Genomic DNA, 19,610 nt, shown 5'->3' with positions numbered 1-19,610 from the left:
AAAAATCCTCACCACTGGACCAATAAACAACATTTTTATTAACGGAGAAAAGATCGAAGTTGTCAAGGACTTCATTCTTCTTGGATCAACTATCAACACACATGGAAGCAGCAGTCAAGAAATCAAATGACATATTGCATTAGGCAAATCTGCTGCACAAGACCGTTTTAAAGTGTTGAAGAGCTAAGATGTCAGCTTGAGGACTAAGGTGTGCCTGACCCAGGCCATGGTGTTTTCATTAATCTCATATGCATGTGAAAGCTGGACATTGAATAAGGAAGATCATAGAAGAATTGATGCTTTTGAGTTATGGTGTTGGAGGAAAGTATTGAAGGTGCCATGGGCTGCCAAAAGAACCAATAGATCAGTTTTGGAAGAAGTGCAGCCAGAGTGCTCCTTGGAGGCCAAGATGGCCAAACTTCATCTTTCATACTTTGGACATATTGTCAGGAGGGACCAGTCACTGGAGAATGATGTCATGTTTGGTGAGGTGGAGGGTCAGAGAAAAAGAGGAAGAACCCCAACGAGATGGATTGGCCAAGTGGCAGCATCGATAGACTCAAGCGTGGCAACAGTAGTGAGGTTGGTGTAGGATTGTGTAGTGTTTCGTTCTGCTGTGTGTCAGGTCACTATGGGTCGGTACCAACTCAAAGGTGCACCTAACAACAACAACAACATCAATAGCCTCAATTGCGAGTTAACTGTATCATCTCTCACTATAATAGGATTGTGTCTTTGATGGGACCCAGGAAGCAAAATGTAAATGTTTGACTTCCTCAACCTTCATTAACTCCTAAAAGCACATCATACTTGGGCTCTGTCACTGGCCAATAGAACAAACAGCAACATAGCTTGGTGACAACTCAACTTTAGTATGGTCAAGATGGAGCAGGTGAGACCTGGTGCTCTTTCGGTTGCAATGCTATATGCATATATTGAGTGACTACTGTGGGAGTCATCAGTACTGTAATGACCCTTCTTCATTTAGTCTAATTGATATATGTCTAAATTATTAGTAGGAAGGTACAGATAGGAGTTAAGAAGAGAGAGAGAATGTCTTTGGAAATACAGGTGCGGTGATGAGTTGTTTTTGTTGTGTTAAGTGCCGTAGAGTCGAATTCGGACTCATAGGGACCTTGTATAGGGTTTCCAAGGAGCAGCTGGTGAGCTTGAACCGCCGGCCTTGTGGTTCAAGTGGATTCTGGAGCCCAGTGCATTATCCAACAACGCCATACCAGGACTCCGAGCTGATGAAGAAACTGATAATTGAAAAAACCATGAAGAATGACTAATATTTGATATTTGACTAATCAGAAAAGACACGGAGAACCACTCAAAATGGAGGAAACCTTCAACAGTAGAGAGGAGGAAGGAAGAAAAGGCCCAGAGAAATTCCTGTTGCTCTTTGAAACCTAATAGAGGGTTTGCTTAATGTTCAGCTCTTTCCTCTGAACTGATAATATGAGACTTAAAAGCTGGGAATTTTTAGGTCTTCATGAAATTTTAAAAATCTTTTCATTTAAACAGAACAAGCATACAGTCAGTGCTTGCAGTGTGCAGAGCATCAATGGGTATTTTCTGTTTTAATCAACTTATTATTTGTTTTCAACTTTTTATTATTAATTGAATGAAGGTTTACAGAACAGATCTTTTTTTTTTTTTAATGTTTTATTGTGAATTATGTGATAATTTACATGGGAGAACATTAGTTTTACATTCATTCCATGGTATATCATCTCATTGCCATGGTTACAATCCCCTCCATGCAATCCTTTCCCAGTACCCCCCAGGTCTTCAGCACACAGTCGCTCTCCCTCTCTGGATCTAAAGTCTCCAGCTGCTCCATCGCTCCACGTCATTATCTCTGGCTCAATTTCAGACATCACTGCTTCTCTGGGTAGGGTCCCGCTCTCAGAACAGATCATTTTTACATTCATATTCTTTGCTTCATTACATGGCTGCAATCCCCTCCAGGTACCAACAGGTACCAGTATTTACCTCTATTCACTTTATCTATTACATTCCTCTGTGTCTCCTGTTACCTTCATTTTTCATTTGCTAGCATTGGGCTGCTAACCTCACAGTCAGCAGTTTGAAACTACTAGCTGCTCTGAGAGAGAAAGATGAGGCTTTCTGCTCCCTTAAAGATTTATAGCCTCGGAAACCCTGTATAGGGTTGCTATGAGTTGGAACCGACTCCGTGGCACATAACAACAAGCCTCCTTCTTATTATATATTGCTTGCCCTGTCACCTGTGTTAGCATGTGTCTACCCTTTAGCTCATGAATAATTTTCTCAGTGGGCATCTTGATGAATTTTTTACACATGTACACAACCACATAACTACCACCCTATCAACATAAATAACCTTTTCATCACCAGAGGGTTTTGACTATTTTTTTCCCTTAAAGTTGTTATTGTGAATTGAGTGATAGTTTACATGGGAGAACATCGGTTTTACACTCATAGTTTCATTGCATTGGAAGGTTTTGACTTTTATCATCAAAAATTAGCTTTGCTTTTTCTAGAATGTCGTCTAAATAGAATCATATAGTATCACCAGACATGAGTACTTGGTTCCTTTTCACTGTTGGAGTGGTAACCCACTGTATAAATAGGTCACTTTTGTTTATCTATTCTGTTGATGGACAGTTATCCTACTTCCTCCCTGTGGCTCTCCATTTATACCTTCTATCTCACAAATGAACAAGGCAAAAATATTTGATGTACACTTACAAAACAAAACACTATTCATTTAAATGAAAGTCCTAGTTCTGATCATGCAACAAATGAAAAATAGGGAGATGACTCTAGGGAAGAAATAGAAAGATGCTTTAGGGGTTTGTGGGGAAGACATGAAAACTGGAGCATCTAATATTGTCTGAAAAGAGAGGGTGTTTGCTTGAGGGCAAGAGAAGTGTGAGGCAGAGAACTGTAGGATTGTGAAATGTTGGGACGAGAGATTGGGTCCTATTCCTAATCTTAACCACGTGGAGGGCAGAACAGGGTTCTTTTCAGGGTCCTCTTTATCTGTTTTCCTAGCACCAAGAATAATGCCTGACAGATACCAGGGACTTAGCCCATGCCTAGGGACTGGATGAGGGACTCAGGTCCAGGAGATAGGAGGCAGGTCTGGGGACCTTCTGTAGTCCTGAGCACACTGGGGCACCAAACTCTGAAGCCCTGAAGCCTATTCAAAGAGATCTCATTGTTGAAGCTAGTCTTGGGTTTGAAATAGGCAAATGAAATTGGAAATTCAGTGTGTTTAAACTTGTATTTTAGCTCCAGAACAAGTCTCAACCAATTTGTAATTGGATTAATAATTGGTTCCTGAATTCTCAGGAGGAAAAGACATAAATCAGTAATTCAATACAATCTTCCCAATCTGGTTGCCATCCAGTCAATTCTAAATCATGACGACTCCTTGTGTTGTAGAATAGGACTGCGCTCCATAGGTTTTCATGACTGTGATCAAATTTTGGAAGCAGATCACTAGGCATTCTTTGTGAGTCACTCTGAGTGGGGTCTAACCACCAAACTTCAGGTTAGTAGCTGAGAGATCAACTGTTTGCAATACCCAGTTGTTGTTGCTGTTGTCAAGTGCCGTTGAGTTGGTTCCAACTCAGAGCAACCCAGTATAGGGTTTCTAAGACTTTGAATCTTTGTGGGAGCAAAAAGTTTCATCTTTTACTTTAGATGGACTGGTGGGCTTGAACTGCAGACTTGTGGTGCATAGTCCGGTGCTTACTGTATGGAGCCACAGCGCTACCCAGTTATTGTTGTTGTTAAGTGCCATTGAGTTGATTCCAACCCATAGCGATCTTGTATAGGGTTTCCAAAGAGCAGCTGGTGAGCTTGAACCACCGATCTTGTAATTCAAACGACTTTGCAGTCTGATGCATTAGCCATGGCACCACACTAGGACTCCTATAATTCTCCAAAGGGCGCCAATATTCCCAGATGATAAGTAATAAAAATGGCAGGATAAGTAAGAGATGGAAAAGAGTGGGACTGGTGTGCTTCTGACACTCGAGGTCGGGCTCTGTGCCTCCTTCTCCATGAAGCCTTCTGTGATCTCATAAGATACCAGAGGATCAGTCAACAGTAGAGAGGCAGGGCCTCTCAGCACACGTGTGGCCTTAAGGCTGGGTTTCTCTGGGGTTTTAATGTTTAGGTAGCAAGATGTCTAGATAAGTGCTCCTGGTCCGAGATGGGATGGGGCCTGCTAGGTTTACCTTATAAACCATATAGGGTAGGATGAGATTTCTGAAATAATACCTCACCCATCTTCCACCATCCACTTGTCCTTTCTATACCAGTGCCCACTTAGTTTATTGCCTCAAGAGTGGAAAAGCAAAATAACTGTTGAGTCTCTTGATTTCAGTCTTCTTAAATTTTTAGGGAGCTTAAGGCTCTCATCGGTCTCTCCCTCTCCCATCTCCCACCCTGTGACACATACCTTGTTTCCTTCCCCTTCACTCACTCCATTCCAACCCAAGGGTCTTTTTGCTCTTCCCTATGCTCTTCAAGGAGCCCTGGTGTGTCACTGTAGGATAAGCACCGGATTGCAAAACTGATTTGAACCACAAGATCAGGGGTTCAAACTCACCAGCCACCCCTTGGAAATATGTAGGGTTGTTATGAGTCAGAACCGACTCAACGACACCTAACAACATGACTTGGAACAGATTCAAAGCACTTAACAAATGCTCCTCAAGCACATGCTGTTCCTTCTACCCAGAACCCTTTATGTCATCTCCTCAGGTATCATTTCCCTTCCTCACATCCTTCCAAGTCCATGTTCAAAGGCCCCCTTTCCTGGGGGCCTTCTTAGACCGCCATGGCATTCTCAGTCCCTCTCTCAGCACACGGACTCTCAAAAAGTTCTTCTCACCAGCAGACACACTGTGCCAGCTAGGGTTTGATGCAGAAGTGATTTCCTGTGGTTTTTTTTTTTTTTTACATTTTTAACCTTCCAGTAGGGTCTATTACAATACACTGAGAGAAGGGAGTAGTAAGTTTGACAAAATAGATGCCCGAAATATCAAGTTGTGTGGTTGTTGAGTGTCCTTGAGGCAGTTCAACTCAAACAGCCTGTATAGGGTTTCTGAGGAGCAGCTGGTGGGTTTGAACCGCTTATTGACCTTATGCTTAGCAGTCTAATGCTTATCCTATAGCACTACAAGAGGATTCCCAAAACCACTTTGCCTTGAATCCTGGCTCCACTGATCACTGGCTCTGCGACTTTAATAAATTTCTTTTGCATTTTGAATCTGCTTCTCCTTCTGTAAAATGGAGATGATATTCACACCTCCCTGAGTTAAGAATTAAAGCTCCTAACACATCCTTCATCTGGATGGCCTCTAATGCATTTTCCTCCTTTATTTCTCCTCTTTGGGGCCTACTTGCCCTCTGACAGCACAGGCCTGATGGTCAAAACCAGTATAGTTCCCTCAGTGTTCTTCGCTCTGGTCTGGTGGGGCTGCCTGTCTCATCCACTGGCTCAGAACTCATGCACATTAGATGCCCTCAGCAGTAGGTGAAAATGGGTGCTTTTCCTGCCTCTTTCTTTAAAGAAAAGTACTCCTGGGATCACAAGCCTGTTTCTTCTGCTCCTGAGCACCAGGAACTCCCTCCCCAAGGTCCGTCTGGGCTTGTTCCCCTCATCCCTTCCCCAAGGTTCACAGGGTGTGACTCTGGGGACTATGCTGCCGGTATTAGCTCTCCTTCCACATTCCCATCTCTCTCCCGCCAGTCTCAGCACAGCAGACTGCTCCCTCTAATGGCTAATGCTTTTGTGGAGGGTTTGGAGTTAGAGCTAAAGGACAAAAAGCTAAGCTGTCCTCCATGGCTCATCCAGGCCAGATGCTGTTTAGATTCCATTTGTTTTTGTTCTAATGCCTCCTCTTTTAAACTCTAAAAGAAGGCCTTTTGGAGACCTTTTGACCTCAGTTTTCAAGATTGCAGATTTGGGTTTTTTTTACAGTATTTAAACCACTGTTCTCTCCGGGTGTGAATCAGAGCTATGAAGAGGCCAGAGGGAAACAGTGAGTAGAAAATCTTATCAAAACCAAATCCTGCTCTTTTGAAAAATGCATTCTCCAAAGCAACTTCCAGGAATGACAAAGTGGGTTTAATTTTACATGGATTTTATAAGGGCTGCATTATAAGAAAGAGCTGATAAACCCAATAAAATCATATGGAGAAACAGGCAAAGTAAAAATTAAAACACGGTCCCTCAGAGTCAGTCATTTTTGCTCGACCCCCTCCTTCCCTCTCTGCGGCAGGAACTCCTACTCCGGAGCTTTGCTGCAACAGCACTGCCCATGCATGCTCAACGAAGAGACTCAGACCACGCCAGCCATGCCACGAGTTGTGTTTTATTTTCATTAATCATACAAATAATTTTCTATAATATCCCAGGGCAAACCGGAGGATTTGGTAGTCCCTTCAGAGACCCGTAGACCGATGGGTGGCATCGGCGCGGAGTGCCCGGGTTCACAGTGCAGCTTGTCACTCGTGTCCATCTTGCAGGTGGCTCTTCCTCCACATTACGACTGGGATTTCGAAGATGATGGGGGTAGAGAATCCTCCAGGATTAGGAAATTTCACTCCTCTTCTCCTGCTCAATGGCTGTGGAGAGGGGGAAGAGGACACCTTGCAAATCTCCAACCATACACAAACCTGGTGTGGGCGAGGCACCCACGAGGTCTGGGAATTAAGAAAGAGGCTTGGGGCTGGCAAGACAAGGCATTTCGTGTAATACAGAGGGTGACTGGGACTGCCCAGATCGGGGGGCATGGGCGGGGTCCTGGGTTGGTAGGAGAAGGGCGGGTTGGGGGGTTGGGCTGGGGGGTCCAAGAATCGGGGGTGGAGACTGGGGGGCCCAAAGATCGGTAGGCGGGGGCGCACTCACTCTCTTTGGTCGGCAGGGTGTTCTTCTCCTGCGTCTCCGTTTTCTTCAGCTTGGCTTTATCGAAGCTGGCGATTTCCCCCATGTCTGGCTTGTCTGCCATTTTCTTAAGACAATCCTAGTAGGCAAACCAAAGCTGTTGGCCCGGAGCAGCGAGGCTGGGGGCCAGGGTCCCCCTCCACGCTCATGGCCAACGTCTCTCGACGTGGCACTCCTGTCTGGGCGTTCCCGGCAGCCCAAGGCCGAGGGTCTGGCCGCGCCCCACAACCCCTCTGTAGCCCGGGAAGTAGCCGGCCCCGGCGTCCAGTCGGGGAAGGGCGCCTGTTGCGGCTGCAGCGCGCTTGCCGCACGCACCGGTTCGGGCCCCACCACAGTCAGGCCCCCACCCCAGCGCAGAGCTCACCCTGGCGTCCCGCTCCCAGCTAAAGCTGTGGACACTCCGACTCTTGTTGCTGCAGCAAGAGACAAAAGAGTGGCGCCCGCTCCTCGCTTTATATACGCCGCACCCCGCCCCGCCCAACGCCCGCCGCAGCGGGGGCGGTGCTGGCATCGGAGGGGCGGGGGCAGCACTGGCTGCTCTCCTCCGCGCCTCGCCCTTCTTTAGTCTGCTGGCGGGGCTGGATACTTCTCCTCTCGCGCTGCGAGCCCAAACACCCAGTTCCCCCCAGCTCGCCCTGCTCTGGTGTAGATACTATAGGCGCTTCCAGGATGGACGCCTCTGGCGACATAGCCCCGGGTTTCCTTCTGGGGTTCCACTCCTCCCCACTCTGGAATCTGCTGCTTCCAGCAGAAAGGGCGTGGAGGCCGGCGGGAGAGTTTGTGTGGTTTGTTCGTGCGTTAGTGTGTGTTTGTAGTTGTGGGTGTAGATTTGTGAGCGTGCGCCTGCTCTGCAGCAATCTCTGCTGGAGACACCCTACCTAGTGCGGCCCCCATCTCTGTTATCTAAGCCTCTGCAGACCCTTCCCCGCCCACACTTTTCCTCATTTCGCGGAGTCTGAGCCTTTACGTTGTCTTACAGAGTGGGAACCGAGGATTTTAGAGCTGCAGGGGAGGAGACCAAATAGGGTTCTAGTGCTGTTTGCTCAGGTTAGGGGCCAGTTTCCCTCTTGTCCCCCATCCTCAACTGGGCGGGTCCTGCAGAAACCATGGCGGCCAGGGCTTCTTAAATGCTTGTTACTTGCATTGTCTGAAGGTTAGTGGTGGGAGCTGGGAGTCCCGAGAGGTCTGAGGTCTTTCAGAGGCCTCCTAGGAATTCAGTCGGAGGGAGTGGTTTTCCTTCTTAAAGACGATTGCACCCAAATTCCTGGAAATGTCCCTGGTCTTCTTATTAACCCTTTGTAGCCCTATTCAAATCTTTCAGTTTGTGCAACATCTTTAGGTAATAAATTCCATAAATTAACAACCCACACGAGGTGAAGCTAGTTATTGTTTTATTTGTCCTGAACAGTAAGTTAAAGTGTCAAGGAATATTATTACCAAGCTCCGTTATAGTGGGGCTTGGTGAAAATAACCTGAATTCTGTCCAATCCTTTCCTAATCTCGCCTACTTTCCTCACATTCCTTCAGTGTATTTGGGACAGTAGTAAAAGTTTAGGATTATGAATCTGATAAACCAAACTCCATGTGTGACCCTGTGCAAGTCTTTTCCTGTGCCTCCGTTTCTGCAAAATAGGGTTGGTATAAATCTTAAACTCAGAGTGTCACTGTGAGTCAGACTCTTTTGGAGGGCAGTGGGTTTTTGTTTCATAAAGCCGAAATAAGTTTTATAAAGCTTAACCCTGATGGTGCAGTGGTTAAGCACTCTACTGGAAAGTTAAAGGTTCAAACCTACAAGCTGCTCTGCCTCCTTTGAAGATTTGCAGTCTTCTTCTGTAAATATTGTCAGACTTGGGAATCCTGTGGGGGTAGTTCTGTGTCCTTTAGGATGGCTCTGAGTCAGAATTAGAGTCCATGACAGTGGGTTTTGGGTTTTTGTTGGCAATGCTAAAGTGCTCAGCTGATAACTGTAAGGGTGTTGTTATGTGCCATGGAGTTGGTTCCAACCCATAGCGACCCTGCACAAGGTTTCCCGGGCTATAAATCTTTATGGGAGCAGAAAGCCTCATCTTTCTCTAGCTGAACAGCTGGTAGTTTCAAACTGCTGACCTTAAGGCTCACAGCCCGATTCATAACCACTACGGTACCAGAGCTCCTTACTGGAACCCTCCAGCCACTCAGTAGGAGAAAAAACCTAGTGACCTGCTCCCATAAAAACTTCTTGTTGTCGTGAAGTGCCGTGGAGTTGGTTCTGACTCATAGAGAGCCTGTATAAGGTTTCTGAGGAGTGGCTGATGAGCTTGAACCGCTGACCTTGTGGTTCAAACTGACCAGGCAGTCCAGTGCATTAACCTGCAGCGCCACACTAGGACCCTGCCATAAAGATTACAGCATAAGAAACCCTCTGGAGTAATTGTACTCTGCCATGTAGGGTTGTTATAAGTCGACCTTTGACTCAGCACACATCACCACCAACAAAAAGCTTAAATGAGGTAAAGAACAGGCGTCAAGTGTATGTTTAAAATAGCCTCATTAAATTTTACATTCCCACTTTGTTTTGTGTTATCAGACAACCACTGTCACAAAAATGCTATAAAACAAATTGCTCCCAAACAAATAGCTTAAAATAATCATTATCTGTAGGGTCAGCTGGTGCTGGGCTGGTCTAAGCTATACCTGATTCTAAACCTTGGATTGAATCCAGGTCTACTCCATAGGTCTCATCCTCTCTAACCAAGGGGTTAGCTGGAGCTTATTCTTCCCTGAATGATGACAAAAGAGAGCTGTATTTCTTTTCTTTCTTCAACTTTTTATTGTGAGTTGAATGAAGGTAAACAGACAAGATCATCAGCTTTCCTTTTAATCAATCATACATTTTGTTTCATCTCAATGATTACTTTCCCCTCCTGGCAACAACTGTTATCTTGCTTCCACCATGTGGCTTCCCTTTAACATCTTATTCTACATCAATGAACAAAGCAAAAATATATGATATACACATACAAAACAAATATATATTTATTTAAATATCCAAAGGGCATATTCTGCAAGCCAGCCTCCTGCCCGCAGGCACACAGCCTTCCTCAGTCCATGGGCCTAGAGTCTTCAGCTGCTTTATCTCTCTATGCCATCGTCTCTGCTGTTGCTGCTTTTCTAGGTAGGATGCCATGCTTCACTCATAAAAGAGCTGTATTTCAAAGATTATGAAAATGTTCAAGTGTGTATAAATGTACATTGGGTTTTTGCTAGCATCATGTCCTAGCATCACATTGGCCAAAGCAGATAGTAAGTCCAAGTTCAATATCAATGGTTTAGGGCAGGTAATATTCCACCCATGGTGGACAGGGAGATGCATGAATATTCCCTGAACAATTAATTATCCAACTTCACAGTCAGGGAATACAAACAGTCCCAAAGTGGGTTTCTACAGTAATTATTTACCGCTCAGTTAACAACATTCTGTGTTGGTGTTCCTGGTCAGGCAGCTTTCCTCCATGTAATGATTCAGGTTTCCAGGTTCCTTCTTTTATGTGACTGCCCTCTCTAGGTTCTGGAAGTCATTCCATCTAGCCATTGGATGGGGGAAAAAGAAGTGGAGAATGAAGGACTACATGGACGTTGTTAGGATTTAGGCATGGGAATAATCTCCATCACTTCTGTCTTTACTTCTTTGGCCAGTTCTCAGTCACTTGGTCTCATCTAATGATGTTTTATTTGTTGGCTCTGAATCACAGGACCCTATGCACAACAGAAGGAAACACTGCCTAGTCTTGCCCCATCCTCACAATTGTTATGTTTGAGCCCATTGTTTCTGTCACTGTGTCAATCTGTCTCCTTGGGAGTCTTCTTCTTTTTCACTGATCACTTTAGCAACATGATGTTCTTTTCCAGGGACTGCTCCCTTCTGACAGTATGTCCAAAGTACAAGAAATGAAGTTTCACTATCCTCACTTCTAAGGAACATTCTGGCTTCTTCCAACACAGATTTGTTTGTTCTTTTGGCAGTCATGGTACTTTCAATATTCTTTGCCAACATCACGATTTAAATGTATCAATTCTTCATTGGTCTTCCTTATTCATTGTCCATTTTTCATATGTATATGAGGTGATTGAAAATACCTTGGCTTTCATCAGATGCACCTTAGTTCTCAAAGTAACATCTTTGTTCCTTAACACTTTAAATAGGTTTTTTGTAATATATTTGTCCAATGAAGTATGTAGTTTGACTTCTAGACTACTCCTTCCCTTCCATGACCTTGATTGTGGATCCAAGGAAAATGAAATCCTTGACAACTTCATTCTTTTCTTCACTTATCAGGATGCTGTTTATGGGTCCAGTTGTGAGGATTTTTGTTTTCTTTATATTGAGTTGTATTCCATACTGAAACTTATATTCTTTGGTCTCCATCAGCAAATTTTTCACTAAGCCTTTGATGCAGGTTTAAGCCCTTTTTGAGTTCAGCAAGCAAGGTAGTGTCATCTGCATATTGAAGGTTATTAATGAGTCATCCTCTGATTCTGATACCATGTTCTTCTTCATAAAATTCAGCTTCTCTTATTATTTGCTTAGCATACAGATGGAATCAGCATGGTGAAAGGAGATAACCCTGACGCACACCTTTCTTCTTTAAAACCACGTGGTATCTCTTTGTTCTGATTGAATGACTGCCTCTTGGTTTATGTTCCTCATGAGCACAATTAAGTGTTCTGGCATACCCATTCTTTGCAATATTATCCATAGTTTGTTTTGATCCACACAGTCGAATGCTTTTGTATAGTCAATAAAACACAAGTAAACATTTTTCTGGTATTCTCTGCGTTCAGCCAAGATGCATCCGACATCAACAATGGTATCCCTGGTTCCATGTCCTCTTCTGTATCCAGCTTGAATTTCTGGCAGTTCTCTGTCAATATACTGCTGCAATTATATTCAGCAAAATTTTACTTGCATGTGATATTAATGATATTGTTCAGTAATTTCCACATTCTGTTGGGTCACCTTTCTTTGGAATGGGCACAAATATGAATCTTTTCCAGTCAGTTGACCAAGTAACTGTCTTCCAAATTTCTTGGCATAGACTAATGAGTACTCCTTGAGTTGCATTAGTTTGTTGAAACATTTCAATTAGTATTCCATCAATTCCTGGAACCTTGTATTTTGCTAATGCCTTTGGTGCAGCTTGGACGTCTTCCTTCAACACCATTGGTTCTTAGTCTTATGCTGCCTCCTGAAGTGGTTGAACATCGACCAATTCTTTTTAGTATAGTGACTCTGTGCATTCCTTCCATTTTCTTTTGATACTTCCTGCATCGTTCAATATTTTGGCCATAGAATCTTTCAATATTTCAAGTACAGACTTGAGCTTGAGAAGTGCTGAATGTGTTCTTCCATTTTGGTTTTTCTTATGGCAAAGGAGGGTTGGAAATATTGTCTAGTTGAGTGCCCAGGAAGAAAAAAAGTGAGGTTGAATGTGCTTGGAGCAATCTCTACCATATACTGTTGAAGGGTTTGCCAAACTTGAGCATAAAAATATCAGAACATTCAGAGACAGTAGCTTTATTTTAAAGAAAACAGACTTTTTATTGTTTTCCATTCACAGTTCATATGCATTTTTTAATGTGTTAAATTGTTATCTCTGCATTGCAACATCATTTATACCACTTCTTCCCTGTGTTTTCAGTGTCCGATTCCTCCTTTTCTAAGCCTTCTGAATTTTGCCTTTGGGTAAATGCTGCCCTTTTGATCTCAAATGATTGATTATGCTAAGATGTGCTTATTGTTATCCCCCTTATAAGCCTATTGTTTGGCTGAAAATTGAACCATGGGGTGAGTTCATTTACGGTGTGAAGGGTGACTAAAGGTCATACTCTCAGGGTCCCACCAGTCTCTAAGTAACCAGTAAGCCTGAGACAAGTGAATTTTGAAGTACTTCACTGGTACTTGATTCCTTTTCAGAATTATATATGCATTACTTTCCTGGCTCCCATCTTTGTCCTGAACATGGAAATATTCAATTTCTCTAAGTGTCAAGTGGTGCAGCCAGTTTGAACCCATCAGTGGCTCCCTGGAAGAACAATGAAGTAACCAACTTCCATAAAGATCCACAGCCTCAGAAACTCTCTGGTGTAGATCTGCTCTGCCCTGTAGGGTCACTAGGAGACAGAACTGATTCCATAGTGTCTAAGTTTTAATATGGTTCACTCAGTGAGTAGTCCTCTAGCTGAAATCCTACAATAAATATTAAAATTACTATCTTTGGGGCAGAAATTTCAAGGACCCTTGGTGAACTCCAATTCCAACTTCTGTTTGTTTAGAAAACAAAGGAATCTGTTTCTTTTAAATACAGGCGTGGAAACATGGTTTCAAATTTAAGAGAAGCAAGCAAGCAGGATTCTCAAACAAAGGAGATTTAAGCAGGCTTGCAGACAACCCTCATTCTTCCTTCGTGCAGCGTGTGGTCCAACTCTCAGAAAGCAGGCAGTCTTTTTTTAAAAAAAAATTTTTTTTAAGTTTTTATTGTGGATTGAGTGATTAGTCTACATGGGGGAGCATCACTTTTACACTCATCATTTCACTGCAATGATTACAAACTCCTCTGTGCACCATCATTCAACAGTATTTGCTTCTATTACCTCTGTTTTTTTATTGTTTGTTTGTTTTTTTGGGTGGGGGGTGGAGGGATGTATACAAAATCACTCCGGAATATAAGCAGGCAGTCTTTTTGACATTTGTTGCTTGTTGTTGTTAGGTGCCATCGAGTTGGTCTGACTCACAGCAGCCCTGTGTACAACAGAGTGAAACACCTGGTTCTGCACCATCTTCACAGCTGCTGCTATGCTTGAGTCAATTGGTACAGCCGCTGTGTGAGTCCATCTTGTTAAGGGTCTTCCTCTTTTGTCTTCTGACCTTCCACTTTAGCAAATGCTTTTGAGTTATGGTGTTGGAGGAGAATATTGAAAGTGCCATGTGCTGCCAAAAGAACAAACAGATCTGTGTTGGAAGAAGTGCAGCCAGAGTTCTCCTTGGAGGCCAGGATGGCCAAACTTTGTCTCTCATACTTCGGACATATTGTCAGGAAGGACCAGTCACTGGAGAATGATATCGTGTTTAGTAAGGTGGAGGGTCAGAGAAAAAGAGGAAGACCCCCAGCAAGATGGATTGGCAAAGTGGCAGCATCAATGGGCTCAGGCGGCAATGATGGTGAGGTTGGCCCAGGACCGGGCAGTGTTTTGTTCTGCTGTGCATAGGGTTGTTATGAATTGGTACCGACTCAATGGCACCTAACAACTTTAATAAAAATGATGTTCTTTTCCAGGTACTTGTCTCACTTGATCACATGTCCAAAGTATGTAACATAAAGTGTCACCATCCTTACTCCTAAGGAACATCCTACATGTATTTTTTCCAAAACAAATTTGTTAGTTCTTCTGATTGTTGTTATGTGCTGTGGAGTCAGTTCTGACTCATAGTGACCCAGCACAGGGTTGCAGAACGCCTCATCTTTCTCCTGCGGAGCAGCTGGTAGTTTCAAACTACTGACCTTGTGGTTCACAGTCCGATTCATAACTACTATGCTCCTTCTGATAGTCCACAGTAATTTAATATTCTTCTACAGCATCAGGATTTCAAAGACCTCAGTTTTTCTCTGGTCTTTCTTATTCATTGCCTGGCTTTCAAATGCATATGAAGCAGTTGAAAAGACCAGGGCTTGGGTCAGACTCACCTTAGTCCTCAGAGTGACTTTGAAGAGGTCTCTTGCAACAGATTTCCCCAGTGCAATACATTGTTTGCTTTCTTGATTGCTGCTTCTATGGGCCTTGACCATGAATTCAAGTAAAATTAAATCTTTGACAACTTCAATCTTTTCTTTGTTTATCATGATGTTGATTATTGGTCCAGTTGTAAAGATTTTTATTTTTTTTATGTTGAAGTGTGGTCTTGGATCTTCATCAGTAAGTGCTTCAAGTCCGCTTGGTTTTCAGCAAGCAAGGTTATATCATCTCCATATTACAAGTTGTTAATGAGTCTTCCTTCAGTTCTGATGCAGAGTTCTTCATAAAATCTCACTTCGGGGATTATAAACAGTTGTTGGGTTACAGATGTCCAATTTACCCAAATATTCTACTTGCCCTTTAATGCAGGGCTTCAAATTGGTTCTGTCATGGTTAATGTAAAGAAACAGGCACATACTAGGATTTTTACAATTTAGGGAATAGGAAATATTATAGGCCAAAGCTCTGGAATGGGAGATTCAAGAGAGTTGTAGTGAACTCTTTCAGGAACCCAAAGCATACGATTAGATTATTGGAAAGCTACACACACTCAGTTTGGCTGCCATCTTTGAGCAGCATACCACTATTTCTGAAGGCCTGCTTTAATGTTATGTAAATTTGTCTCACTTTGAAATTATTGAACCGGCCCTTACATGCAACAAATTCTTTATTATAATCACCTTCACTTGCTGCATGTGTAGCTTTTAAATAATGGGAAATGCTTAGAGCCTTTTCTTGCAATAACGTAAGACTAAATAAGAACTGCATGTACCTGCCCAACTGACCTACACACTGTTAAGACCCAGTTAGGAACAGATATTGTTTGTAACCTAGGAACTGCCTGTATTTGCTCAGCATACAGACTGAATAAGTATGATGAAAAGACATAAACCCGATGTGCGTCTTTCCTGATTTAAACCCCAGATCATACCCTTGTTATGTTTGAACAACTGCTTCTTGGTCTATATACAGATTCCTCATGAACATAATTAAGTGCTCTGGAATACCCATTCTTCATATTGTTATCCATAATTTGTCATAGTCCACATAATAAAATGCTTTTTTATAGTAAATAAAACACAAGTAAACATTTTTTCTGGCAGTCTCTGCTTTTAGCCAAGATCCATCTGACATCAGCAATGACATCTCTCATTCCACATCCTTTTCTGAATCTGGTTGGAATTTTCAGTGGTTCAAACTCACCAGCTGCTCCTTGGAGTCAGAACCGAGTCGATGGCACTTAACAGCAACACCAACAACTTGTTGATGTATTGCTGCAACCATTTTTGAATTATCCTCAGCAAAATGTCATTTGTATGTGATGTTAAATGATATTGTATGATAATTTCCATATTCTATTATATCGTTTTTTCTTTTGAATGAGCACAAATGTGGATCTCTTCTAGTCAGGTGACCAGGTAGCTGTTTTCCAAATTTCTTGGAATAGACAAATGAGTGCTTCCTGCGTTCATCTGTTTGTTGAAGCATCTCAATTGGTACTCATCAGTTTCTGGAGCTTTGTTTTTTTTATACATTCAATTTGTTCTTCAGTTCTTTCAGCTTGAGAAATGCAGAGCATGTTATTTTCTTTTGATTTCTAACTCCAGGTCTTTGTACATTTCATTATAATACTTCATCATCTTGACTTGTCCTTTGAAATCTTCTGTTCATCATCTTTTACTTCATCCTTTTATCCACTCGTTTTAGCATTTATGTTCAAGACTAAGTTCAAGAGTCTTTTCTGACATCCATTTTAATCCTTTCTTTTGTTCCTGTCTTTTAAATAACCTTGTGTTTCTTCATGTATTATAGCCTTGATGTCACTAATGTTCAGTGTGTTAATTCTATTCTTGAAATAGCCTCTAAATTCAGTAGGATATTCAATGATGGGAAAACTGCATTGATTAAGGTAGGGTAGCACAATTGATTGTAGTTGTTGTTGTTAAGTATTGTGGAGTTGGTTCCAACTCATAGCAACTCTATATAGGGTTTCCGAGGAGCTGCTGGTAAGCTTGAACAGCCGACCTTTAGGTACCTATGGTGAGTGCTGTCAATAAATTTTACACCTGTAAAAACTTGAATTCACAAAAATTGTGTGATAGACATATTAGCAACAGGGAAAAAAAAAAGAAGAGTAGCTGGTGAGCTTGCCTATGTACAACCAAATACTTCACAGGATTTGGTTTCTTGGTTTGGAGGCTTAGGGTCATGGTTTCAAGGGACATTCAGGTAAGTGACCTAATGTGCTTAATGTTTCCATTCTACCTTATCTTAAAAGCAGCACAAGAATTGGTCTCTATTGGCCTGAGGCAACAGGAAGGAGAGTCAGCACTAGAAGGAGAAAACAAAATGTGTGTCTAATTGTCTGCATTAACAACTTCCTTCTTTGCCATGGTACCAGAAGAACTGGTAGTAGCCCCCACCACTACTGAACATTTTGATCAAATCTCCCATAGAAGAATATTAACAAAAAGGAAGAAAATACAGAACAGAATTTCAAATTCTCATGGACTCCAGATTTTTTAGAGTCTTGGAGACTGGAAGAACCCTGAAACTATTGCCCTGAAATAATTCTTAAAGCTTAAGCTAAAAATATTTCCTGAAGTTTTCTTAAAACCATATAATAGTTTAACTAATAAAACATGTCTGCCTTGAGCTTTTTAAATAACTATATGGAATCAAATTGACAACCTCATCTTGAAAATTAGATATGAACCTTGGTGTTGGTCATGGTGACTGTGTGCTGTGGGGTCAATCCCAACTCCTAGTGCCCCTAGAGGGGGTTTCCGAGACTGTAAATCTTTGTGGGAGCAGAAAACCTCATCTTTTTCCCGTGGAGCAAGATTTGAACTGCTGACCTTGTGGCTAGCAGCCCAGTTCATAACCACTATGCTACCAGGAATCCTTAGATATGAACCTGGTGGTGGTGGTTATGTGCCATGGAGTCGGTTCCAACTCAAAGCGATCCTGTACAGGGTTTCCGAGGCTGTAAATCTTTATGGGAGCAGAAAACCTCATCTTTCTCCCGTGGAACAGCTGGTAATTTCAAACTGCTGACCTTGCGGGTCGCAGCCTGATTTGTAGCCACTACGCTACCAGAGCTCTTTAGATATGAACCTAGAAGGCAGAAAAGGAGCAGAGATGGAGCAGTGGTTAAATGCTGTCTGCCAACCAAAAACTGGGGTTTTGAACCCAGCAGCAACTCTGTAGGAGGAAGATGTGGGAGTCTGCTTCTGTAAAGCCTTGGAAACCCTGCAGGGCAGTTCTACCCTATCCTATAGGGTCACTATGAGAGGGAAATAATCCAAAGGCAATGGCCTTGGGTTAGGGGCAGTGAGTTTAGGGTAATGTGACGGGAGGAACAATTCAGACAAAGAGTGTAAGAGTGGTTGCATACATTCAAAAATGACATCAAGGCCACTGAGTTTTAGAAACTATTCATTGAAACATGTTTTACTATGTCATCATCATCAACAACAACAAAATTTAAAAATAAAATTTATTTTAAAATAAAATTTTTTTGCAACTTCCTCCACCTTCACATGCACAGTTCAGTGATATTGATTCCACACAACCATCTCCACTATCAATGCCAACAATTGTGAGGATGACAAAGGACTGGGCAATGTTTTGTTGTGTTGTCATTTGGTCACTATGAGTTAGAGCTGACTCGATGGCACCTAACAACAACAATATTACCACTATCCTTTTAATTTATTTTTTTATTACTCCTTAAAACAATATCTCCTCACTTCCCCCTCCTACCTGCCCATAGTAATTACTAATCAATGTTGGTCTCCATACATTTGTCTATTCTAGATATTTCATATAAGTCCTCCACCAATTTTTAACATGGACTGGCCCTAGTGACTTTTTTCTAGGGAATAAAATGTGGTAGAAATTAGATTTATAGGACTAGGCCATAAAAGTCCAGATAGCTTCTTCCTGTCTCGCTCTGTGTTTCTTTTTCTTTCTCTGTCGGATTGCCTCCATACTGGGAGAAAACAGAGCATCTCCAAGGAAAAACCACATGCAGGCATTGCAGCCTCAGTTTCCCCTAAGGTCAGAGACGCTAGCCAACATCAATCACTAGAAGTGCAAGTGAGTGAGCTTTTGAACTACCCCTGCTAATGCCAAGTAGAGCAGAGACAAGTTGGCCCTGTCCAAATGGCAGATTCAAGAGTAAAAGAAATGTAGTTGTCTTATGTCACTAAGGTTTGGGTGTTTTGTTACAAAGCAACAGTTAACTGGAATACCATGAGATGGAAAAATCATAAGCCTAGTGATGCCAGATTACAGATTTCATTTGGTGATTTTTTTTCTATCTTTTATAACACTTACATATATATTTATTCAATAAACATTTATTGAACACCTATGAATTGCCAGGCATTGTACTGTGCATGGAAGATAAAAAGATGATTAGGCCCTTGAGTTACAAGTCAACTGTAGTAGATGAAGGCCTCTAAGTTGGTCAATTAATGTCATGTTCAAGATGCATGAACTTGAGGTACATTCTGGTCTACTAGTTGGAATAGATGGTATACTGTCCACAGGTGGCATACAGAAAGCTAAATCATTCAAATATAATTACATTTCCATCGTCATTGAGAGAGATGATCTTGAAAATGTAGAGCTAAAAAGAAGGACCTAAGAGAGTCCTAGGAATCCTGGGTGGTGCTGTTGGCTAATGCATCAGACTGCAAAGTTGTTTGAACTGCAAGGTTGGTAGTTCAAGCTCACCAGTTTCTCCTTGGAAACCCTATACAGGGTCACTATGGGTCAGAATTGACTCAATGGTACTTAACAACAACAAGAGAATCCTGGTGTTGTGCTGTGGGTTAATGTGCTGCGTTGCAAAGTCTGTCTGAACCGTGAGGTTGTGGTT

General features: G+C 42.4%; 1 protein-coding gene across 1 annotated transcript; it reads right to left on the bottom strand.

The window, feature by feature from the left end:
* Window positions 1-6,364: 6,364 nt before the first annotated feature.
* On the bottom strand, window positions 6,365-7,026 carry TMSB10 (thymosin beta 10). Its single transcript, XM_006866589.1, has 2 exons — window positions 6,917-7,026; window positions 6,365-6,633 (listed from the first exon to the last, which is right to left on the bottom strand). Exons 1-2 carry the CDS (start codon window positions 7,014-7,016, stop codon window positions 6,599-6,601), a joined length of 135 nt encoding a protein of 44 aa, XP_006866651.1. The 5' UTR covers window positions 7,017-7,026; the 3' UTR covers window positions 6,365-6,598.
* Between the last annotated feature and the right edge of the window lie 12,584 nt (window positions 7,027-19,610).

The sequence above is a fragment of the Chrysochloris asiatica genome, unplaced genomic scaffold (assembly GCF_000296735.1).
Source record: "Chrysochloris asiatica unplaced genomic scaffold, ChrAsi1.0 scaffold00093, whole genome shotgun sequence".
In the NCBI taxonomy this organism is placed as follows: domain Eukaryota; kingdom Metazoa; phylum Chordata; class Mammalia; order Afrosoricida; family Chrysochloridae; genus Chrysochloris; species Chrysochloris asiatica.
Note: the sequence above shows the minus strand (reverse complement) of the source record. Positions and strands in the feature narration are given on the sequence as shown.

Coding starts and splice junctions, on each gene's coding strand:
- TMSB10 (XM_006866589.1), bottom strand. CDS start 7,016: ATGGCAGACAAGCCAGACATGGGGGAAATCGCCAGCTTCGATAAAGCC. Junction 6,634..6,916: donor CACCCTGCCGACCAAAGAGA/GTGAGTGCGCCC, acceptor CCCTCTCCACAG/CCATTGAGCAGGAGAAGAGG.